The 25,329-nt window shown below is 43.4% G+C and overlaps 1 protein-coding gene and 2 pseudogenes across 1 annotated transcript; all 3 read left to right on the forward strand.

Annotated features, from left to right (window-relative positions):
- The first annotated feature begins 1,054 nt into the window (after positions 1-1,054).
- IFNT6 (ovine trophoblast protein-1 p12) lies at positions 1,055-2,014 on the forward strand. The gene is given in 1 exon segment (NM_001101735.1): positions 1,055-2,014. A coding segment is annotated over 1 exon segment (588 nt). The 5' UTR covers positions 1,055-1,124; the 3' UTR covers positions 1,713-2,014.
- A 9,210-nt stretch (positions 2,015-11,224) lies between these two features.
- Positions 11,225-11,812, forward strand: LOC114112848 (interferon tau-like; annotated as a pseudogene).
- A 4,934-nt stretch (positions 11,813-16,746) lies between these two features.
- LOC121818540 (interferon tau-like) lies at positions 16,747-17,334 on the forward strand (annotated as a pseudogene).
- Positions 17,335-25,329: the final 7,995 nt, after the last annotated feature.

The raw sequence follows: 25,329 nt of genomic DNA on the forward strand, positions 1-25,329 counted from the left end.
AAAGAGCTGAGCGATAAAAGATGTAGTAGCAAAATAAAAACTGTCTACGAAAGGTGTAACTATTGCAAGCGGATCATGCCTCCACCCATACAGACAGTAAAAAACTCGTGGAAAGAAACAGTGATGTCTAGTATATTATTCCTGACTATCACCTTGAAGAAAAAAGTCACAACCCAAAAGTTGAGAGTTATGTCTTATTTGGTGGGGGTATTGGCACAGCCTGTAGAGCACTATAGATCTACTGGGGCGGGGGGGGGGGGGGGAAGTGGAATGAAATGGTGATGTCTAGTGTATTCTTCCTGAGTGTCGACTTGAAGAAAAAAGTCACAACCTAAAAGTTGAGAGTTATGTTTTATTTGGTAGGAACTCAGGAGACTGTATTTCAAGTCACCCTGAGAGAAGTGCTCCAAGGAGGTGGGGGGTAGAGGCCACGTTATATAGCAGTTTGCAAGAAAGGGCAGGTAGTTTGAACCTCAAAGGTATTTTTGTGAAGTAGAGAAAACCAGATATCTCAAGTTAAGGAATTTAGCACTTTGCTATATATGGGAAGATGCAAGAGGCTGAGCTCACTGAAATAATTTTTTTCATGCATCTCACCTATCCTGGGACCACGCACCTTGCATTTTGTCATATCCTGAGCACTCAATATGGCCTGAGTGACTGTGCATTCCTATGTGTAAGATAAGGAGGGAAAAATGCAGTTAAGAATCAAGGGAAAATTATATTCCTGACATAAGATAAACAAAAAGAATGTTTATATATATTATACCTAAATTTGTGCCTAATAACTATGTACACGTCTATAAGTCTTTCCATACGTACATATCTTGAACCTTTATTTAGTTTCTCATTTAATTGATATACATTTATATTGACAAATCCAAATTTTATTGGGAAAATTAAATTTCCTCTGTAAAAATTAAGAATTTAGATTGGCTACATTTTCTAGGTCAAGTAGAAAATATCTAAATGAAAAGAAACAGGAAGTGAGGGAGGAATTTTCGGATGATGAGTACCGTCTTCCCTATTTAAAGCCTTGCTTAGAACCATCGTCATCAGAGAACCTACCTGAAGGTTCCCCCTGACCCCATCTCAGCCAGCCCAGCAGCAGCCGCATCTTCCCCATGGCCTTCTTGCTCTCTCTACTGATGGCCCTGGTGCTGGTCAGCTATGGCCCAGGAGGATCTCTGGGTTGTTACCTATCTCGGAAACTCATGCTGGATGCCAGGGAGAACCTCAGGCTCCTGGACCGAATGAACAGACTGTCACCTCATTCCTGTCTGCAGGACAGAAAAGACTTTGGTCTTCCCCAGGAGATGGTGGAGGGCGACCAGCTCCAGAAGGACCAGGCCTTCTCTGTGCTCTACGAGATGCTCCAGCAGAGCTTCAACGTCTTCCACACAGAGCACTCCTCTGCTGCCTGGAACACCACCCTCCTGGAGCAGCTCTGCACTGGACTCCAACAGCAGCTGGACCACCTGGACACCTGCAGAGGTCCCGTGATGGGAGAGAAAGACTCTGAACTGGGAAAGATGGACCCCATTGTGACCGTGAAGAAGTACTTCCAGGGCATCCATGACTACCTGCAAGAGAAGGGATACAGCGACTGCGCCTGGGAAATCGTCAGAGTCGAGATGATGAGAGCCCTCACTTCATCAACCACCTTGCAAAAAAGGTTAACAAAGATGGGTGGAGATCTGAACTCACCTTGATGACTCTTGCCGACTAAGATGCCACATCACCCTCGTACACCCGCCTGTGTTCATTTCAGAAGACTCTGATTTCTGCTCCAGCCACCAAATTCATTGAATTACTTTAGCTGATACTTTGTCAGTAGTAAAAAGCAAGTAGATATAAAAGTATTCAGCTGTAGGGGCATGAGTCCTGAAATGATGCCTTCCCTGATGTTATCTGTTGCTGATTTATTTATACCTTCTTGCATTTAACATACTTAAAATATTAGGAAATTTGTTGTTACATTTCATCTGTACATCATATTAAAATTTCTAAAACATGTTTATGATTTTGTGTTATTAAATTTGTACTTTGTTCTATTTATTAAATCATAGAAAATGAGTTTCGTTACTCAAAAATGAAAAACGACACCCCCATATTAAAACTTTATTGAAGAATGGGTGGTTACATTTGTTTATTCCTTCGTTCCATTCATATTATACAAATACACTGAGTACCTACGTTGTCAATGTGTAATTCTCACCAAGGAATACAAGTGAATAAAGCAAATGTAGCTCCTACTGCATGGAAACTCTCAGTCTTACACAGAAAAGGACATAAAAACAGTATTATTTTATTTTAATTATAGTAGGGATTGCAAAGAGAAGTAAAGGAAAAGAATGTCCTCACACGGGAAGCCATAGGTCAAAATGATGCTGGAAAGACAAATAATATTATCTACCTTACTAAGCTGCCTACAGAGCTTCCCTGGTAGCTCAGCTGGTAAAGTGTGCGCGTGCAGAGCTGAAGACCCCTGTTCGATTCCTGGGTCAGGAAGATCCCTTTGAGAAGGGATAGGCTACCTACCCACTGCAGTATTCTTGGGCTTCCCTGATGGTTCAGTTGGAAAAGAAAATGCCTGTAAGGCTGGAGACCTGGGTTGGCAAGATCCCCTGCAGGAGGGTTACGCAACCCACTCTAGTATTCCTGTCTGGAGAATCCCCGTGGCCAGAGGAGCCTAGAGGGCTGTAGCCCACGGGGTCCCAAAGAGTGCAACACCACTAAGCACACGGCACAGAAAGTCCATGAATTCTCTTCACTTAGTTTCAAGTTACCAAAATCCAGGGAGATGTTCTTAGATAGACGTTACCTAAACACAATTATTTCTATAGAGTTGACCAAAAAGCACTTTTTTCTCCTTACTCTTAGAATCACAGACCATAGTTCCAGAGAGCCAGGTAGATCATTTATGTGGCAAAGGCACAAGAGAAATATCCATTCCTTCCAGCAAGCTTGCTTTATCAATTACAAAAGGCTCACTTTGATACAGTAGTAGAGCTAGCAGAGGCCATTGTTCTCCTAATTTCCGGGCAGCCCACATTCAACAAGGACAGCCACCCAAAGGCCCCATGTCCTAGTGGACAGGCACCCAGGGATTTCCCTGTTGCTTCTGGGATTCCACCCTGCAATTCTTGGGAACCCTATGGTAGTGGATGGTGACCTCAGGAATACCCTACAATTTGGGGATTACAGTCACCAACTTTTGGGCCCCCTGGGTTAGTGGAGAGCCACCTCAGGGTCACCCAGCAACTTTGGGGCTCCACATGCTAGTGGATGCCCCCAATAACTTCCCATCCCTCATCCTTTATCTTGGCACTCACAGGAGTTTCTGCCATCTCCTGCCTGCCACCAATAGTTGGGTTGTACCCTTCAGGCTTACAAGACACTTTGCCCAGCTTCAAGACCAAAGAAAGAATGTGCCGTCAAGAACAAAGGCATGGATGGTATAATGGATGGGAGGCGCTTACGTGTCTGAAGCAAGGTCCTGTTGCAACAGCCCACCATGTGTGGTGCACTGGGGATGGGAAGTATTAATACTTGATGACAGGCTTCATTCTGAGAGCAATGGAGGGGTGGGGAGTAGAGGGTGGGGAAGTGGGGAATTGGGAAGGAGGGAGAGGAGTATGGGGGAGGAGATTGCTAGTTCTAGTGGGACTGAGATCAGGTGGGCTCATTAATTATCATGGAAAGCAGTAGAGGGACAGGCCTCTCCCCACCCCTTTGACATTTTAAGATAATGGGATTAGAACTAACAATAGAAAAATCTCACCACAATCACTGTCATAATAAACATCTTAAGCAAGATACACTGTTCTGTTGACTAAGACAAACCAATGTTGAAAAAAAAGTGTGTGTTTCTTCTCCTTGAGAACTCCAAACCCTATATCCTCCTGGAGGGCCCCAGACCCCCCTCTCCTCCTTGGGGTCCACAGGCTTATCAATCTGCCTAGGAACAAACACTCTCAGAGATCTCTGATTCCTAGGTTAAATACATGTCAGTTGCTCAGCTGAGTACAACCTATTTGCAACTCTGTGGACTGTATCCTTTTCATACTGTTCATGTGATTCTCAAGGCAAGAATGCTGAAGTGGTTGGCCATTCCCTTCTCCCGTGGACCACATTTGTCACTTACAACCAACCTAGACAGCATATTAAAAAGCAGAGACATCACTATGCCAACAAAGGTCCATCAAGTCAAGGCTATGGTTTTTCCAATAGTCACGTATGGATGTGAGAGTTGGACCATAAAGAAAGCTGAGTGCTGAAGAATTGATGCTTTTCAACTGTGGTGTTGGAGAAGACTCTTGAGAGTCCCACTGAATGCAAAGAGATCCAACCAGTCCATCCTAAAGGAAATCCGTCCTGAATATTCTTTGGAAGGACTGATGCTGAAGCTGAAACTCCAATACTTTGGCTACCTGATGTGAAGAACTCATTTTTTGAAAACATCCTGATATTGGGAAACATGGAAGGCGGGAGGAGAAGGGGGTGACAGAAGATGAGATGGCTGGATGACATCAGCGACTCAATGGACATGAGTTTGAGTAAGCTCGGGGAGTTGGTGATGGACAGGGAGGCCTGGGGTGCTGCAGCCCATGGGGTCACAAGACTCAGACACATCTGAGTGACTGAACTGAAATGGACTGTACCCCCAGGCTCCAGGTCCATGCAATCTCCAGGCAAGGAAACTCGAGTGGGTTGTCATTTCCTTCTCCTGTATATTAAGTAAGTTTTGGGTTTTTCTTTTTTTTCTCTTCCTTCAACACTTCAGGGAAACTTTGGGGGGCAAGAGTACGTGGATAATTTTTGGACTCATCTGGCTGTCTTTCTGGGGCCTCCCCAGGTGCCACTGGTGCTAAAGAACCCACCTGCCACTGCAGGAGTCATAAGAGACCTGGGTTTGATCCCTGGGTCGGGAAGATCCCCTGGAGGAGGAAATGGCAACCCACTCCAGTATTCTTGCCTGGAGAATCCCATGGACAAGGGAGCCTGTCAGACTTGACTGAAGTGACTTCGCACACACACATGCTTGTGTTTGTGACTGTTTAACGTCCTTTAAATGTTACGATTCTTCCACTGTTTGGCTGAGTTTTTTTTTAGATTTAACTTGCATTTTGCCATTTAGTCAGCAGAAATGTCACTTATCTTTCTTCACTTTCATCACATTCAGATATACATATGTTTTATTTTTGCCCACAAACATCTACTCTTTTAATTTCTAGTAAAGTTCAAATGAGTGACTAATATCCAAATCCTTGAAAATAATAGAAAATGAGGTGAAGCCCCTCTGCCATTCTTTTATTTCCCTTTGTATTAACCCTAGAATGAAATGGAACATAACCCAGGAGGACAGAGACAAACTTTGACCAGTGAATCACTATATAATTAATTATAAGTTCCTAAATCTTTAATTGTTTTTTAAATTTTAAAAGAAACATCATGAGAAAGTAAAGAAAGAAGGCTATATCTCCCTGACACAGCCTGGCCTCATGGCTCCACATTCTCAGCACAAAACAGAGATGGAAAGAGAAGTCAGCCCAACATTCGGATGTACCGCATGAATACTAAAGGTCACTGATTCCTGTGACACAGGCTTCTAAGAATATGCAATACCACCTCTGAACTCCCTATAGCCAGCTCAGAAATTCTGAGGAAAACAAGTGTTCAGCAGTTTAAATAAAAGGTTTCAATGAAAGAAGCTGCAAGGACAAAATAAAAATTGCCTACTAAAGTGTAACTACTGCAACTGGATAATGCCACCACCTGGGTAGTAGTCTCACCTGGAAAATCCCATAGACACAAGAGTCTGGCGGGCTCAGTCCATAGGGACACAACGAACCGGACATGACTGAGTGACTGACACACACACACGTAGACAAAAACACACTTTAGCTCTCAGCATCTTGGCTGCTGACCCTTGATACCTGCAGACACAGGTCAGAAGAGGAAGTCATCACGGAGAACTCGGGTCCTTCACAGAAACACTCCAGGGTGAGGGTGGGGATCCTGGAAGGTGAATGATTTTGCAGAGAAAGAGACAAGCCCCTCCACAGTAGATCCTGAACTTCTGAGGATGTGGTAAGCCTGCCCTCACGAGTGAGTGCCAGAGAGTTTGGGCGAAGGACACTGTCATTCCAGACGAATAGTGCTGTCAGGGCTGAAAACTACCTTGTGAGTGAGGCACTGTTGGAAATATAATTAATTATCCTGGTTTAGAATCTTCACACTTAAGTGCACGGGAAAGAAACAGGCTTCCTGGCGGGGTTGTTAGCACAGCGTGCAGAGGACTGTAGATCGACCATAAAACACCGGTGGAAAGAAACAGCCACGTCTAGCGCATCATTCCTGACTGTCGACTTGAAGAAAAGTGTCACAACCTAAATGGTGAGAGTTACATTTTATCGGGTGGGAATTCAGGAGACAGTATTTCTAGTCATCCTGAGAGAAGTGCTCCGAGGAGGTTGGCAGGGGAGAGGGGGAGCCAGGTTGTAATAGAAGTTTGCAAGTACGGGCAGGTAGTCTGAACCTCAAAAGTATTTTTGTGAAGTAGAGAAAACCAGATCTCTCAAGTAAAGGAATTTAGCACTTTGCTCTGTATGGGAAGATGCAAGAGTCTGGGCTCACCGAAATCATTCTTTTCATGCATCTCACCTATCCTGGGGCCATGCGCCTTGCACTTTTTCACATCCTGAGTTCCCTTGGGCTCACCTTAGGGAGTGGCTGCAATCTGATAGCTGTCAGACCAGGGGTCTATTCCTCCTTTCTGAGCACCCTGGAGGGCTGGAAACTGATGACTTTATCATCTTGGTTTACTGCTATGGCAGGAAATACTCCATTCTTCATGACCTGTGGTCCACTGAAATGTAACCTCAGTCACCCGAATGAATGTTCTCAAAAGAGCAGAAACAACTGATTAGCTCATGCACTCATAATTACAAGCCTCTGCAATGGCACCCCAGACCAGTACTCTTGCCTAGAAAATCCCATGGACGGAGGAGCCTGGTGGGCTGCAGTCCATGGGGTTGCTAAGAGTCGGACACGACTGAGCGACTTCACTTTCACTTCTCACTTTCATGCATTGGAGAAGGAAATGGCAACCCACTCCAGTGTTCTTGACTGGAGAATCCCAGGGACGGGGGAGCATGGTGGGCTGCCGTCTATGGGGTTGCACAGGGTTGGACACGACTGAAGTGACTTAGCAGCAGCAGCTCTGATTAAAACAAAACAAACTACAGAAACCCATATGGGCTGAGGGACTCTGACCTCCTATGTATAATGTAAGGAGAGAAAAATGCAGTTCAGACTCAAGGAAAAATTTTGTTCTTGATACAAAGAAAAGGAATCTTTATGTGTATTAAAATGTGTACATAAGTATATACATGTGTATAATTCTTGAAATCCCTATATAACCTCAGCCTTTAATTAGTTTTTCATTTATTTGATATCCATTTGGTGTGACAAATCCAAAGTTTAGTGGGAAAGAAAAAACTCATTGTTAAATTTTTAAGAATAGATTGATTACATTTTCTGGGTCAAATAGAAAATGTCTAAATGAGAACACAAAATGGATGTGAGAGAAAATTTATGACAGTGAGTACTGTCTTCCCATTTTAAAGCTTTGCTTTAGATTTATTATTCCCTTTAAATAATAACTACACTTGCATCCCTTCCACCTTGACTCAGTAGTAACACAGAACAGAACCACAGTAAAGGGATTCCAGAGAAGACAACTGTGCCCAACCAATAGCCTGGGGTGTGCCTATCTGGGTAGAATTGAGAACTATTAAGGTAATCCAGTTGTAATTCAGGAATTAACAAGGATGTACCCATGAGTGTGTTTGTGCATGTGTGTGTGGGAATGCCTGCGTGTGTGCACGTGTGTTTGCCCAGTGAGTGGTGAAGGGCCTCAATTTAGCCTAGGTCTATCAAATCTGTGCCTCAATTGACAGGCTTGTCTTCAGTTTGCTTCTCTCCAAATGACAAATGAGAGGGCTCTCTAATTTGTTTCTTGAATAAGTTTTGTTCCCTTTCATTCTTTCTTCAACACTTTGGGGCCCCTTTGGGGTCAAGCATATATATACAATTTTGGTCTCACCTGGCCATATTTGTGGAGGCTTCCCAGGTGACTCCAGTGGTAAAGAACTCGCCTGCCATTCCAGGAGACATAAGAGTCCGTGGTTTAATCCCTGGGTCAGAAAGATTCCCTGGAGGAGGAAATAGCAACCCACTCAGGTATTCTTGCTTGGAGAATCCCATGGTCAGGGGAGCCTGTCCACAGGGTCACAAAGAGTCAGACATGACTGAAGCGACTTAGCACGTGCACGTGGCTGTCTTGGAGACTGTTTGACAACTTTCAAATATTATGATTCCTTCCATTTTTTCATTGACCTTTCTTCAACTTACATTACCATAGTGTCAGCAAAAAGACATTTGTCTATATTCTCTTTCATGACATTGAAAATTATATTTGTTTTATTTTTGTCCACAAACAACTCTCAAGTTTTGCATTCCAGGAAAGTTGACACGAGAAACAAAAAATCTCTAATGTTGAAAATCACAGAAAATACGGTGGGCCCCTTGCCATTCTGTCCCTTCCTTTTGTATGAACCCTAGGATGAAATGTTTTGGAACGCAGCAGTAGGAGAGACAAACTGGCCAGTAAATCAATATGCAAAAAATAAGTTCGTAAATGTTTTTTGCTGTTCTTTAAATTTAAAACAAAACATCATGAGTAAGTAAAGAAACAAGGCTATTTCCCCCTGTCACAGCCTGGGCCTCACTGCTCTGCCTTCTGAGCACGAGACAGAGATGGATCGACAAGTCAGCCCAACAGAAGGGTGTGGCCTGAATGAACAACTGCAGGGCACCGATCCTGTGACACAGGCTTTCAACAACACATCACACCCTCCCTGAATTCCCTATACCCGACGCAGAAATTCTGAGCAAAACCAATCCTAAACTCTTTCAGTAAATGACTTGAACGATAGAAGCTGTAGTGGCCAAAAAAATTTGTGTACCAAAGGTATAACAATTGCCATTGGATAATGCCTGCACCTACTTAGCTCTTCACACTTTAGCTGCTGACCCTTGATATTGGGGACATGGATCAGGAGAAGAGGAGGTCGTACTGAAAACTCCCCTCCTTTACACAAACACGTACTGGGAGAGGGTGGAGATGCTTGAAGATGAATGATTTTGCAAACAAAGAGACAAGACCCTCCACAGTAGAAATCTGAAGTTCTTGGGATGTGATTAGCCTGCCCTCGCTGGTGAGGCCCTGAGAGGCTGGGTTGAGGACAATCTCATTCCAGAGGAAAAGTGCAACTGGAGGTGGTGGAGCACCACCTTCTGAATAAGGTGGTGCTCGAAAGACAATTTTTTTTGGAATTAGAATCTTCAGAACTACATGCACCAGAAAAGAAGCAGGATTCCCGGTGAGGATATTGGCACAGCCTGTGGAAGACTATGAAATTGAAAGTGAAGTCTCTCAGTCGTGTCCGACTCTTGGCAACCCCATGGACTGTAGCCTACTGTGCTCCTCCATCCATGGGATTGTCCAGGCTAGAATACTGGAGTGGGCTGTCATTTCCTTCTCCAATAGATCTACCATAAAAAGCAGGTGGAAAGAACTGTCATGTCTTGTATATAGTTCCTGACTGTTGATCTGGAGCCTATTATACACAGTGGAGTAAGTCAGAAAGAAAAACAGCAATACAGTATATTAATGCATATATTTGGAATTTAGAAACATGGTAACGATGACCCTACATGTGAGACAGCAAAAGAGACACAGATGTAAAGAACAGAATTTTGGACTCTGTGTGAGAAGGTGAGGGTGAGATGATTTGAGAGAATACCACTGAAATATGTAATTTACCATATGTGAAGTAGATCACCAGTCCGGGTGCGATGAATGTTACACGGCCCTCAGGGCTGGTGTGCTCGGACCACACTGAGGGATGGGACAGGGAGGGAGGTGGGAGGGGCATTCAGGATGGGGACACATGTACAACCAAGGGTGATTCACGTCAATGTATGGCAAAAACCACTACAATATTTTAATTAGCTTCTAATTAAATTAAATAACTTAACTAAAAAAATAAAGAAATAATGATAACGTAAAAGTTGAAAGTTAAGTTTTCTTTGGTGGGAATTCGGGAGGCAGTAAATCTATTCACCCTGAGCAATTCCTCCAAGGAGGAGAGGGAAGAGTCAGGTTATATAGGAATTTGCAAGAAAGGGGATGTAGTGTGAACATCAAAATATTTTTGAGAATTTAAGAAAACCAGGTATCTCAAGTTAAGGAATTTAGCACTTTTTCTTTGTATAGGAAGAGGCAAATGCCTGGGTCAGTGAAAACATTCCATTCCTGAACCTCAGCTCTCCTGGGGCATTTTTCCTTGCATTTTCTTGCCTCTTGCATTTTTTCACTTCCCAAGTTGCCTTGGGCTCACCTTAGGGAGCAGCTGCAATTTGGTAACTGTTAGCCCACAGGTGTTTTCCCCCTTCCTGAGCACCCTGGAGGGCTGGAAACTCTTGATGACTGTGTCATCCTAGTTGACTGATATGGCAGGAGAGACTCCACTCCTCATGATCTTGTGGCCCCAGTGCAATGTAATCTCAGGAACCTGAATGAATGTTCTCAAAAGAACAGAAACTACAGAGTAGTTCATTCACTCTTAATCACAAGCCTCTGCTCTGTGAAACAGAAAACAAACTACAGAAATCAATATGGCCTGAGCGACTCTGAATTCCTATGCGTAAGATAAAGAGGGGGGAAATGCAGTTAAGAATCAAGGAAAACTTTTGTTTTGACATAGCACGAACACAAGGAATGCTTATATATATTATACTTAAATGTGTACATAATAAGTATATACACCTCTGTAAGTCTTTACATACTTACATACTTTCAGCCTTTCTTTACTTTCTCATTTAACTGATATACATTTGCATTGACAAATCCAAACTTTATTGGGAAAATTAACCTTCCATCGTAAAAATTAAGAATTTAGATTGACCACATTTTCTAGGTCAAATAGAAAATATCTAAATGAAAATGCACAGGGGAAGTGAGACAGAAATTTTCAGACAGTGAGTACCATCTTCCCTACTAAGCCTTGCTTAGAAAGATCATCATCAGACACCCTACCTCCAAGGTTCCACCAGATGCCATCTCAGCCAGCCCTGCAGCAGCCTCATCTTCCCCATGGATTTGGTGCTCTCTGTACTGACGGCCCTGGTGCTGGTCAGCTACAGCCCGGGAGGATCTCTGGCCTGTGATCTGTCTCAGAACCACGTGCTGGTTGGCAGCCAGAACCTCAGGCTCCTGGCCCGAAAGAACAGACTCTCCCCTCACTCCTGTCGGTAGGACACAAAAGGCTTCGGTTTTCCCCAGCAGATGGCAGAGGGTGACCAGCTCCAGGAGGTCCAGACCATCTCTGTGCTCCACGAGATGCTCCAGCAGAGCTTCAACCTCTTCCACACAGAGTGCTCCTTTGCTGCCTTGGACACCACCCTCCTGGAGCAGCTCCGCACTGGACTCCATGAGCAGATGGAGGACTTCCATGCCTGCCTGGGGCAGGTGATGGGAGAGGAAGCCTCTGCCCTGGGAAGGATGGGCCCCACTCTGGCCTTGAACAGGTACTTCCATGGAATCCATGTCTACCTGAAAGAGGAAGAATACAGTGACTGCGCCTGGGATATCATCAGAGTGGAGATAATAAGAGCCCTCTCTTCATCAAGCAGCTTGTACAAACGGTTAAAAAAGATGGATGGAGATCTGAACTCACCTTGACATGACTCTCACCGACTAAGATGCCACATCACCCTTGTACACTCACCTGTGTTCATTTCAGTTGACTGATTTCTGCTTTAGCCACCAAATTCATTGAATTACTTTAGCCAATACTTTGTCAGCAGTAATAAGCAAGTAGATATAAAAGTATTCAGCTCTAGGGGCATGAGTCCTAAAGTCATGCTGGCCGTCATGTTATCTGTTGCTGATTTGCTTATTCCTTCCTGCACCTAACATACTTAAAATATTTGTAAAATTACAATTCATCTGTACATCATATTAAACTTTCTACGACATGATTACCATTTCGTATTATTAAATTTGTACTTTGTTCTATTTATTAATTCTTATGAACAAAAATGAGTTTCCTTGCTCAAAAACTAAATCCAAACCTCCATTTAATGTATTATTTAAGAATGGGTGTTTACTATTGTTTACTCATTCGTTCCATTCATATTATACACATACGTTGAGTACCTACGTGACAGACTGTGTGATTGTCACCGAGGAATACAAGTGAAGAAAGCAAATGCAGTTCCTACCGCATGGAAACTTCCAGTCTTACAGAGAAGAGGACATAAACACAGTATTATTTTATTTCAATTATACTAAAGACTGCAAAGAGAAGTGAAGGAAAAGAATGTTCTCACATGAGAAGCCTTAGGTACATATGATGCTGGATACAAATAATATTATATATCTTTCTAAGCTAACAGAAGGAAAGGAAAAGAATGTTCTCACATGGGAATCTTTAGGTACATATGAGTCTGGATACAAATGATATTGCATATCTTCCTAAGTACCTGTGGGACTTCTCTGGTAGCTCAGCTGGTAAAGAATTGACCTGCAGAGCAGGAGACGCCGGTTTGATTCCTGGGTCAGGAAGATCCCCTGAAGAAACGATAGGCTACCTACCCACTGCAGTTTTCTTGGGCTTTCCTGTTGGTTCAGTTGCTAAAGTATCTGCCTGCAATGTTGGAGACCTGGGTTGGCAAGATCCCCTGCAGGAGGGTTACGCAACCCACTCCAGTATTCCTGTTTGGAGAATCCCCGTGGACAGAGGAGCCTGATGGGCTGTAGCCCATGGGGTCCCAAAGAGTGCAACACCACTAAGCACACGGCACAGAAAGTCCATGAATTCTCTTCACTTAGTTTCAAGTTACCAAAATCCAGGGAGACGTTCTTAGATAGACGTTACCTAAACACAATTATGTCTATAGAGTTGACCTAAAAGCACTTTCTTCTCCTTACTCTTAGAATCACAGACCATAGTTCCAGAGAGCCCAGGTACATCATTTACATGGCAAAGGACCTATTTCCTATTTAAAGCCTTGCTTTAGGTTTATTATTCCCTTTGAATAATAACTGCACTTGCATCCCTTCCAACTTGACTCAGTAGTAACACAGAACAGAGGCACAAATAAAGGGATTCCAGAGAAGACAACTGTGGGGTGTGCCTATCTGGGTAGAGTTGAGAACTATCAAGGTAATCCAGTTTTAATTCAGGAATTAACAAGGATGTGCCCATGAGTGTGTGTGTGCATGTGTGCGTGGGAATGCCTGCGTGTGTGCACGTGTGTTTGCTCAGTGAGTGGGGAAGGGCTTCAATTTAGCCTATGTCTATCAAACCTCTGCCTCAATTGACAGGCTTGTCTTCAGTTTCCTTCTCTCCAAATGACAAATGAGAGGGCTCTCTAGTTCATTTCTTGAATAAGTTTTGTTCCCTTTCTTTCTTCCTTCAACACTTTGGGGCCCCTTTTGGGGGCAAGAATACATAAATAATTTTTGGTCTCACCTGTCCATCTCTGTGGAGGCTTCTCAGGTGACACCAGTGGTAAAGAACTCGCCTGCCAATCCAGGAAACATGAGTCCACCGTTTAATCCCTGGGCCCGGAAGATTCCCTGGAGGAGGAAATAGCAACCCACTCAGGTATTCTTGCCTTGAGAATCCCATGGTCAGGGGAGCCTGTCCACAGGGTCACAAAGAGTCAGACATGACTGAAGCGACTTAGCATGTGCACGTGGCTGTCTTTGAGACTGTTTGACAACTTTCAAATAGTCTCATTCCTTCCATTTTTTCATTGACCTTTCTTCAACTTACATTACCATACCGTCAGCAAAAAAGATATTTGTCTCTATTCTCTTTCATGACATTCAAAATTATATTTGTTTTATTCTTATCCACAAACAACTCTCAAGTTTTGACTTCCAGGAAAACTTGACATGAGAAACGAAACAATCTCTAGTGTTAAAAATCACAGAAAATATGGTGACACCCCTTGCCATTCTGTTCCTTCCTTTTGTATGAACCCTAGGATGAAATGTTTAGGAACGCAGCAGCAGGAGAGACAAACTGGCCAGTAAATCAATATGCAAAAAATAAGTTCTTAAATGTTTTTTTGCTGTTCTTTAAATTTAAAACAAAACATCATGAGTAAGTAAAGAAACAAGGCTATTTCCCCCTGTCACAGCCTGGGCCTCACTGCTCTGCCTTCTGAGCACGAGACAGAGATGGATCGACAAGTCAACCCAACAGAAGGGTGTGGCCTGAATGAACAACTGCAGGGCACCGATCCTGTGACACAGGCTTTCAACAACACATCACACCCTCCCTGAATTCCCTGTACCTGATGCAGAAATCCTGAGCAAAACAAATCTTGAACACTTTCTGCAAAAGACTTGAACGATAAAAGCTGTAGTGGCAAAATAAAAATTGTCTACCAAAGGTATAACAATTGCCTTTGGATAATGCCTCCACCTACTTAGCTCTTCACACTTTAGCTCTCAGCATCTGAGGGCTGCTGACCCTTGATATTGGGGACATGGATCAGGAGAAGAGGAGGTCATCACTGAGAACTCCCCTCCTTCACACAAACATGCACTGGGAGAGGGTGGGGATACTGGAAGATGAATGATTTTGCAAACTAAGTGACAAGGCCCTCCACAGTAGAAATCTAAAGTTCTCGGGATGTGGTTAGCCTGCCCTCACAGGTGAGACCCGAGGGTTTGGGTTGAGGACACTGTCATTCCAGGGGAAAAGTGCTACTAGAGGTGATAACCACCTTGTGAGTGAGGTGATGCTCTAAAGACAATTAATTATCTTGCAATTACAGTTTTCAGACCTACATGCACCAGAAAAGCAGCAGGATTCCTGGTGCGGTAATTGGCACAGCCTGTGGAAAACTATGAAATTGAAAGTGAAGTCTCCCAGTCGTGTCCGACATTTTTGCAACCCCATGGACGACAGCTTACTAGGTTTCTCCATCCAAGGGATTTTCCAGGCAAGGATACTGGAGTAGGTTGCCATTTCCTTTTCCAATAGATCTATCATAAAAGCAAGTTGAAACAAACTGCCATATCATGTATATTGCTCCTGACACTTGATCTGGAGCCTATCATACACAGTGAAGTAAGTCAGAAAGAAAAACACCAATTCAGTATATTAACTCATATATTTGGAATTTATAAACATGGTAATGATGACCCTATATGTGAGACAGCAGAAGAGACACAGATGTAAAGAACAGAATTTTGGACTCCGTGCAAGGTGAGGGTGGGATGATTTGAGAGAATACCATTGAAATATGTAATTTACTGTATGTGAAGTAGATCGCCAGTCCGGGTGGGATGAATGTGACACGGCGCTCAGGGCTGGTGTGCTGGGACCACACTGAGGGATGGGACAGGGAGGGAGGTGGGAGGGGTATTCAGGATGGGGACACATGCACACCCAAGGGTGATTCATGTCAGTGTATGGCAAAACCCACTACAATATTGTAAAGTAATTAGCTTCCAATTAAAATAAATAGGTTAATTTAAAAAATAAAGAAATAGTGACAACCGAAAAGTTCACGGTTATGCTTTCTTTAGTGGGAATTCAGAAGACAGTATCTCAAGTCACCCTGAGGGAATTGCTCCAAGGAGCTGAGGGGAAGAGTCAGGTTATATAGGAGTTTGCAAGAAATGGGAGGTAGTGAACATCAAAGTATTTTTGTGAATTAAAGAAAACCAGCTATCTCAAGTTAAGGAATTTAGCACTTTTCCTTTGTATGGGAAGAGGCAAGTGCCTGGGCTCAGTGGAAACATTCCATTCCTGAACCTCAGCTCTCCTGGGGCATTTTTCCTTGCATTTTCTTGCCTCTTGCATTTTTTTCACTTCCCGAGTTGCCTTGGGCTCACCTTAGGGAGCAGCTGCAATTTGGTAGCTGTTAGCCCACAGGTGTTTTCCCCCTTCCTGAGCACCCTGGAGGGCTGGAAACTCTTGATGACTGTGTCATCCTAGTTGACTGATATGGCAGGAGATACTCCACTCCTCATGATCTTGTGGCCCCAGTGCAATGTAATCTCAGGAACCTGAATGAATGTTCTCAAAAGAACAGAAACTACGGAGTAGTTCATTCACTCTTAATCACAAGCCTCTGCTCTGTGGAACAGAAAACACACTACAGAAACCAATATGGCCTGAGCGACTCTGAATTCCTATGCGTAAGATAAAGAGGGGGGAAATGCAGTTAAGAATCAAGGAAAACTTTTGTTTTGACATAGCACGAACACAAGGAATGCTTATATATATTATACTTAAATGTGTACATAATAAGTATATACACCTCTGTAAGTCTTTACATACTTACATACTTTCAGCCTTTCTTTACTTTCTCATTTAACTGATATACATTGGCATTGACAAATCCAAACTTTATTGGGAAAATTAACCTTCCACCATAAAAATTAAGAGTTTAGATTGACCACATGTTTTAGGTCAAATAGAAAATATCTAAATGAAAACACACAGGGGAAGTGAGACAGAAATTTTCAGACAATGAGTACCATCATCCCTACTAAGCCTTGCTTAGTAAGATCATCATCAGACACCCTACCTCCAAGGTTCCACCAGATGCCATCTCAGCCAGCCCTGCAGCAGCCTCATCTTCCCCATGGATTTGGTGCTCTCTGTACTGACGGCCCTGGTGCTGGTCAGCTACAGCCCGGGAGGATCTCTGGCCTGTGATCTGTCTCAGAACCACGTGCTGGTTGGCAGCCAGAACCTCAGGCTCCTGGCCCGAAAGAACAGACTCTCCCCTCACTCCTGTCGGTAGGACAGAAAAGGCTTCGGTTTCCCCCAGCAGATGGCAGAGGGTGACCAGCTCCAGGAGGTCCAGACCATCTCTGTGCTCCACGAGATGCTCCAGCAGAGCTTCAGCCTCTTCCACACAGAGTGCTCCTTTGCTGCCTTGGACCCCACCCTCCTGGAGCAGCTCCGCACTGGACTCCATGAGCAGATGGAGGACTTCCATGCCTGCCTGGGGCAGGTGATGGGAGAGGAAGCCTCTGCCCTGGGAAGGATGGGCCCCACTCTGGCCTTGAACAGGTACTTCCATGGAATCCATGTCTACCTGAAAGAGGAAGAATACAGTGACTGCGCCTGGGATATCATCAGAGTGGAGATAATAAGAGCCCTCTCTTCATCAAGCAGCTTGTACAAACGGTTAAAAAAGACGGATGGAGATCTGAACTCACCTTGACATGACTCTCACCGACTAAGATGCCACATCACCCTTGTACACTCACCTGTGTTCATTTCAGTTGACTGATTTCTGCTTTAGCCACCAAATTCATTGAATTACTTTAGCCGATACTTTGTCAGCAGTAATAAGCAAGTAGATATAAAAGTATTCAGCTCTAGGGGCATGAGTCCTAAAGTCATGCTGGCCGTCATGTTATCTGTTGCTGATTTGCTTATTCCTTCCAGCACCTAACATACTTAAAATATTTGTAAAATTACAATTCATCTGTACATCATATTAACCTTTCTAAAACATGATTACCATTTCGTATTATTAAATTTGTACTTTGTTCTATTTATTAACTCTTATGAACAAAGATGAGGTTCCTTGCTCAAAAACTAAATCCAAACCTCCATTTAATGTATTATTAAAGAAGGGGTGTTTACATTTGTTTATTCCTTCATTCCATTCATATTATACACGTACATTGAGTACCTACATGACAGACTATGTAACTGTCACCAAGGAATACAAGTGAGTAAAACAAATGCAGTTCCTACTGCATGGAAACTCTCCGTCTTACAGAGAAGAGGACAAAAAAAAAAAAGTATTATTTTATTTCAATTTATACTAAAGACTGCCAAGAGAAGTGAAGGAAAAGAATGTTCTCACATGGGAAGCCTTAGGTACATATGATGCTGGATACAAATAATATTATATATATTTCTAAGCTGCCTGTGGGGCTTCCCTGGTAGCTCAGCTGGTAAAGAATCCACCTGCAGAGCAGGAGATGCTGGTTCGATTCCTGGGTCAGGAGAAATGCAACCCAGGAGGAGATAGACAAACTCTGACCAGCAAATCACTATGTAAAATATAAGTCCTAAATCTTTTGTTGTTATTTAAATCTAAAATGAAACATCATGAGTAAGTAAAGAAACAAGGCTATTTCTCCCTGACACAGCCTGGGCCTCATGGCTCTGCATTCTGAGCGTGAGACAGAGATGGATAGACAAGTCAGCCCAACAGACGGGTGTACCACATGAACAAGGAAAGGTCACTTTTTTCCATGATATACGCTTCTATTAGTACATAACACCATCCCTGAATTCCCTATAGCCAACTCAGAAATTCTGAGATAAACAAAGGTTCAACACTCTAAGTAAAAGAGCTGAGCGATAAAAGATGTAGTGGCAAAATAAAAACTGTCTACGAAAGGTGTAACTATTGCAAGCGGATCATGCCTCCACCCATACAGACAGTAAAAAACTCGTGGAAAGAAACAGTGATGTCTAGTATATTATTCCTGACTATCACCTTGAAGAAAAAAGTCACAACCCAAAAGTTGAGAGTTATGTCTTATTTGGTGGGGGTATTGGCACAGCCTGTAGAGCACTATAGATCTACTGGGGGGGGGGGGGGGGACAGTGGAATGAAATGGTGATGTCTAGTGTATTCTTCCTGAGTGTCGACTTGAAGAAAAAAGTCACAACCTAAAAGTTGAGAGTTATGTTTTATTTGGTAGGAACTCAGGAGACTGTATTTCAAGTCACCCTGAGAGAAGTGCTCCAAGGAGGTAGGGGGTAGAGGCCACGTTATATAGAAGTTTGCAAGAAAGGGCAGGTAGTTTGAACCTCAAAGGTATTTTTGTGAAGTAGAGAAAACCAGATATCTCAAGTTAAGGAATTTAGCACTTTGCTATATATGGGAAGATGCAAGAGTCTGAGCTCACTGAAATAATTTTTTTCATGCATCTCACCTATCCTGGGACCACGCACCTTGCATTTTGTCATATCCTGAGCTCCCTTGGGTTCACCTTAGGGAGTGGCAGCAATCTGGTAGCTGTCAGACCAGGAGTATATTCCTCCTTCCTGAGCACCCTGCTAAGTCGCTTCAGTCATGTCCAACTCTGTGTGACCCCATAGACAGCAGCCCATCAGGCTTCCCTGTCCCTGGGATTCTCTAGGCAAGAACCCTGGGGTGGGTTGCCATTTCCATCTCCAATGCATGAAAGTGAAAAGGGAAAGTGACGTGGCTCAGTCCTGTCTGACTGTGAGCGACCCCATGGACTGCAGCCCATAAGGCTCCTCCATCCCTGGGATTTTCCAGGCAAGAGTACTGAAGTGGGTTGCCAGTGCGGCTGCAAACTCTGAGGACCGTGTCATCCTGGTCGACTGATATGGCAGGAAACACACCATTCCTCATGACCTGTGGTCCCGTGAAATGAAACCTCATGAACCTGAATGAATGTTCCCAACAGAGCAGAAACACCTGATTAGCTTATGCACTAATACTCACAAGCCTCTGCTCTGATTAAAACAGAAAACAAAATACAGAAACCTATAGGGACTGAGGGACTCTGACCTCCTATGTATAAGGTAAGGAGAGAAAAAACGCAGTTCAGAGTCAAGGAAATATTTTGTTCCTGACACAAAGAAAAGGAATCTTTACATATATTAAAACATGTACATAAGTATGTACCTGTGTATAAGTCTTTACATCCCTATATAATGTCAGCATTTAATTAGTTTCTCATTTATTTGATATCCATTTGGAGTGACGAATCCAAGGTTTAGTGGGAAAACTGAACTTCTATTGTAAAAATTAAAACCATAATAGATTCATTACATTTTCTGGGCCAAATAGAAAATGTCTAAATGAAAACACAAAATGGGTGCGAGAGGGAAAACTTCTGAAAATGAGTACTGTCTTCCCTATTGAAAGCCTTGCTTTAAATTTACTGTTCTCCTTAAATAATAACTGCACTTGTATCCCTTCCACTTTTCTCAGGAGTGAGAGAGAACACAGACACAAATAAAGGGATTTCAGAGAACACAACTGTGGCCAACCAATAGCCTGGGATGTGTCTATTCAGGTAGAATTGAGAAGTACTAAACAAATCTAATTGTAATTCAGGAATTTACCATGATGTGTATGTGAGTGTGTGTGCATGCGTGTGTGTGTGCGCGCGTTTGCTCAGAGAGTGGGGAAGGGTTTCAGTTTAGCCTTCAGTTCAGTTCTGTTCAGTAGCTCAGTCGTGTCCGACTCCTTGCGACCCCATGAATCGCAGCACACCAAGCCTCCCTGTCCATCACCAACTCCCGGAGTTCACTCAGATTCACGTCCATCGAGTCCGTGCTGCCATCCAGCCATCTCATCCTCTGTCGTCCCCTTCTCCTCCTGCCCTCAATCCCTCCCAGCATCAGAGTCTTTTCCAATGAGTCACCTCTTCGCATGAGGTGGCCAAAGTACTGGAGTTTCAGCTTTAGCATCATTCCTTCCAAAGAAATCCCAGGGCTGATCTCCTTAGGAATGGACTGGTTGGGTCTCCTTGCAATCCAAGGGACTCTCTAGAGTCTTCTCCAACACCACAGTTCAAAAGCATCAATTCTTTGGCACCCAGCCTTCTTCACAGTCCAACTCTCACATCCATACATGACCACAGGAAAAACCATAGCCTTGACAAGATGAACCTTAGTCAGCAAAGTGATGTATGTCTCTGCTTTTGAATATACGATCTAGGTTGGTCATAATTTTTCTTCCAAGGAGTGAGCGTCTTTTAATTTCATGGCTGCAGTCATCATCTGCAGTGATTTTGGAGCCCAAAAAGATAAAGTCTGACACTGTTTCCACTGTTTCCCCATCAATTTCCCATGAAGTGATGGGACCGGATGCCATGATCTGCGCTTTCTGAATCTTGAGCTTTAGGCCAACATTTTCACTCTCCTCTTTCACTTTCATCAAGAGGCTTTTAGTTCCTCTTCACTTTCTGCCATAAGGGTGGTGTCATCTGCATATCTGAGGTTATTGATATTTCTCCCGGCAATCTTGATTCCAGCTTGTGTTTCTTCCAGTCCAGCGTTTCTCATGATGTACTCTGCATAGAAGTTAAATAAGCAGGGTGACAATATACACCCTTCACGTACTCTTTTTCCTATTTGGAACCAGTGTGTTGTTTCATGTCCAGTTCTAACTGTTGCTTCCTGACCTGCATACAGATTTCTCAAGAGGCAGGTCAGGTGGTCTGATATTCCCATCCCGCCTAGATCTATCAAATCTCTGCCTCCATTTACAGACTTGTCTTTAGATTGCTTCTCTCCAACTGACAAAGGAGAGGGCTCTCTAATTCATACATTAAATAAGTTTTCTTCCTTTTCTTCTTCCTTCAACACTTTGGGGCCCCTTCTGGGGGCAAGACTACATGTACAATTTTTGGTCTCACCTGGCCATCTTTGTGGAGGCTTCCCAGGTGACACCGGTGGTAAAGAACCTGCCTGCCAATCCAGGAGACATAAACACCAGGGTTTGATCCCTGCGTCAGGGAGATTCCCTGGAGGGGGAAATGGTACCCCACTCTGGTATTCTTTCCTGGAGAATCCCATGGACAGGGGAGCCTGTCCACAGGGTCACAAAGAGTCAGACATGATTGAAGCGACTTAGCATGTGCACGTGGCTGTCTTTGAGACTGTTTCACAACTTTCAAATAATATGATTTCTTCCATTTTTTGGTAGCCCTTCTTTAGATTTAACTTACACTTTGCCATAGCGTCAGCAAAAAAGACATTTGTCTATATTCTCTCTCATGAACTTCAAAATTACATTTGTTTTATTTTTGCCCACAAATAGCACTAAAGTTCTGCCTTTCAAAAGTTGAAATGAGAAACAAATAATTTCTCGTCTTAAAAATCACAGACAATATGCTGACGCCCTCTGCCATTTGTATGAACCCTAGGATGAAATGTTTAGGAACGCAGCAGGAGAGAGACAAACTGGCCAGTAAATCAGTAAGCAAAAAATAAGTTCTTAAATGTTGTTTTGCTGTTCTTTAAATTTAAAACAAAACATCATGAGTAAGTAAAGAAACAAGGCTATTTCCCCCTGTCACAGCCTGGGCCTCACTGCTCTGCCTTCTGAGCACGAGACAGAGATGGATCGACAAGTCAGCCCAACAGAAGGGTGTGGCCTGAATGAACAACTGCAGGGCACCGATCCTGTGACACAGGCTTTCAACAATACATCACACCATCACTGAATTCCCTATGCCCGACGCAGAAATTCTGAGCAAAACAAATCTTGAACACTTTAAGTAAAAGACTTGAACAATAAAAGCTATAGTGGCTAAATAAAAATTGTCTACCAAAGGTGTAACAATTGCCATTGCATAATGCCTCCACCTACTTAGCTCTTCACACTTTAGCTCTCAGCATCTGAGGGCTGCTGACACGTGATATCTGGGGACATGGATCAGGAGAAGAGGAGGTCATCACTGAGAATTCCCCTCCTTCACACAAACACTGCACAGGAGAGGGTGGGGATACTGGAAGATGAATGATTCTCGGCAGTAGAATTCTGAAGTTCTCGGGATGTGGTTAGCCTGCCCTCATGGATGAGGCCCAGAGAGTTTGGTTGAGGACACTGTCATTCCAGAGGAAAAGTGCAACTGGAGGTGATAACCACCTTGTGAGTGAGGTGGTGCTGGAGAGGCAATTAATTATCTTGGATTAGAATATTCACACATACATGCATCAGAAAAGAAGCAGGATTCCTGGTAGGGGTATTGGCACAGCCTGTGGAAGACTCTAGATTTACCATAAAAGTCAGGTTGAAAGAAACCATCCTCTCTCGTATACTGTTCCTGACAGTTGATCGGGAGCCTATTATACACAGTGAAATAAATAAGTCAGAAAGAAAGACAGCAAAAGAGATACAGATGTAAGGAACCGAATTTTGGACTCCGTGTGAGAAGGTGAGGGTGGGATGATTTAAGAGAATAGCACTGAAATATGTAATTTGCTGTATGTGAAGTAGATCACCAGTCCGGGTGTGATGAAGGTGACACGGATCTGAGGGCTGGTGTGCTGGAACCACACTGAGGGATGGGACAAGGAGGGAGGCGGGAGGGGTTTCAGCATGGGGGACACATGTCCACCCATGGGTGATTCATGTCAATGTATGGCAAACCCACTACAATATTGTAAAGTAATTAGCATCCAACTAAAATAAACAGGTTAATTTAAAAACATAAAGAAATAATGACAACTTAAAAGTTGAAAGTTATGTTTTAGTTGGTGGGAATTCGGGAGGCAGTATATCAATTCACCCTGAGAGATAGCTCCAAGGAGGAGAGGGGAAAAGTCAGGTTATGTAGGAATTTCCAAGAAAGGGGACCTAGTGTGAACATCAAAGTATTTTTGAGAATTTAAGAAAACCTGCTATCTCAAGTTAAGGAATTTAGCACTTTTCCTTTGTATGGGAAGACGCAAGTGTCTGGGCTCACTGAAAACATTCCTTTCTGCATCTCAGCTCTCCTGGGGCAGTTTTCCTTGCATTTTCTAGCATCTTGCACTTTTCTCACATCCTGAATTGCCCTGGGTCCACCTTAGGGAGTAGCTGCAATTTGGTAGTTGTTGAAAAGGCAGAGGAACCAGAGATCAAATTGCCAACAAACAAACTGCCATCATGGAAAAAGGAAGAGAGTTCCAGAAAAACATCTATTTCTGCTTTATTGACTATGCCAAAGTCTTTACTGTGTGAATCACAATAAACTGTGGCAAATTCTGAAAAAGATGGGAACAGCAGACCACCTGACCTGCCTCTTGAGAAACCTATATGCAAGACAGGAAGCAACAGTTATAACTGGACATGGAACAACAGACTGGTTCCAAATAGGAAAAGAAGTCCGTCAAGGCTATATATTGTCACCTGCTTATTTAACTTATACCCAGGGTACAGCATGAGAAATGCTGGGCTGGACGAACCACAAGCTGGAATCCAGATTGCCGGGAGAACTATCAATAACCTCAGATATGCAGATGACATCACCCTTATGGCAGAAAGTGAAGAGGAACTAAAAAGCCTCTTGATGACAGTGAAAGAGGAGTGAAAAACTTGGCTTAATGCTCAGCATTCAGAAAATGAAGATCACAGCATCTGGTCCCATCCCTTCATGGGAAATAGTTGGGGAGACAGTGTCAGACTTTATTTTGGGGGGCTCCAAAATCACTGCAGATGGTGACTGCAGCCATGAAATTTAAGGATGCTTACTCCTTGGAAGGAAAGTTGTGACCAACCTAGATAGCATATTGAAAAGCAGAGACATTACTTTGCCAGCAAAGGTCCGTCGAGTCAAGGCTATGGTTTTTCCAGTGGTCATGTATGGATGTGAGAGTTGGACTGTGAAGAAAGCTGAGCGCTGCAGAATTGATGCTTTTGAACTGTGGTGTTGGAGAAGACTCTTGAGAGTCCCTTGGACTACAAGGAGATCCAACCAGTCCAACCTAAAGGAGATCAATCTTGGGTGATCTTTGGAAGAACTGATGCTGAAGCTGAAACTCCAACACTTTGGCCACCTCATGCGAAGAGTTGACACATTGGAAAAGACTCTGATGCTGGGAGGGATTGGGGTCAGGAGGAACAGGAGACGACAGACGATGAGATGGCTGGATGGCATCACCGACTCGATGGACGTGAGTTTGGGTGAACTCTGGGAGTTGGTGATGGACAGGGAGGCCGGGTGTGCTGCAATTCATGGGCTCGCAAAGAGTCAGACACCACTGAGCAACTGAACTGAACTGAGCCCACAGGTGTATTCCCCCTTCCCGAGCACCCTGGAGGGCTGGAAACTCTTGATGAATGTGTCATCCTGGTTTACTGATATGGCAGGAGATACTTCACTCACATGACCTGGTGGCCCCAGTGCAACGTAATCTCAGGAACCTGAATGAATATTCTCAAAAGAACAGAAACACCTGAGTAGTTCATTCACCCTTAATTACAAGCTTATCCTCTGTGAGACATAAAACAATAAAAAAATCAATATGGCCTGAGTGACTGTGCATTCCTATGTGTAAGATAAGGAGGGAAAAATGCAGTTAAGAATCAAGGGAAAATTATGTTCCTGATATAAGATAAACAAAAGGAATGCTTATATGTATTATACCTAAATTTGTGCCTAATAACTATGTACACGTCTATAAGTCTTTCCATACGTACATCACTTCAGCCTTTATTTAGTTT

The sequence above is a fragment of the Ovis aries genome, chromosome 2 (genome assembly GCF_016772045.2).
Source record: "Ovis aries strain OAR_USU_Benz2616 breed Rambouillet chromosome 2, ARS-UI_Ramb_v3.0, whole genome shotgun sequence".
NCBI classification, from domain to species: domain Eukaryota; kingdom Metazoa; phylum Chordata; class Mammalia; order Artiodactyla; family Bovidae; genus Ovis; species Ovis aries.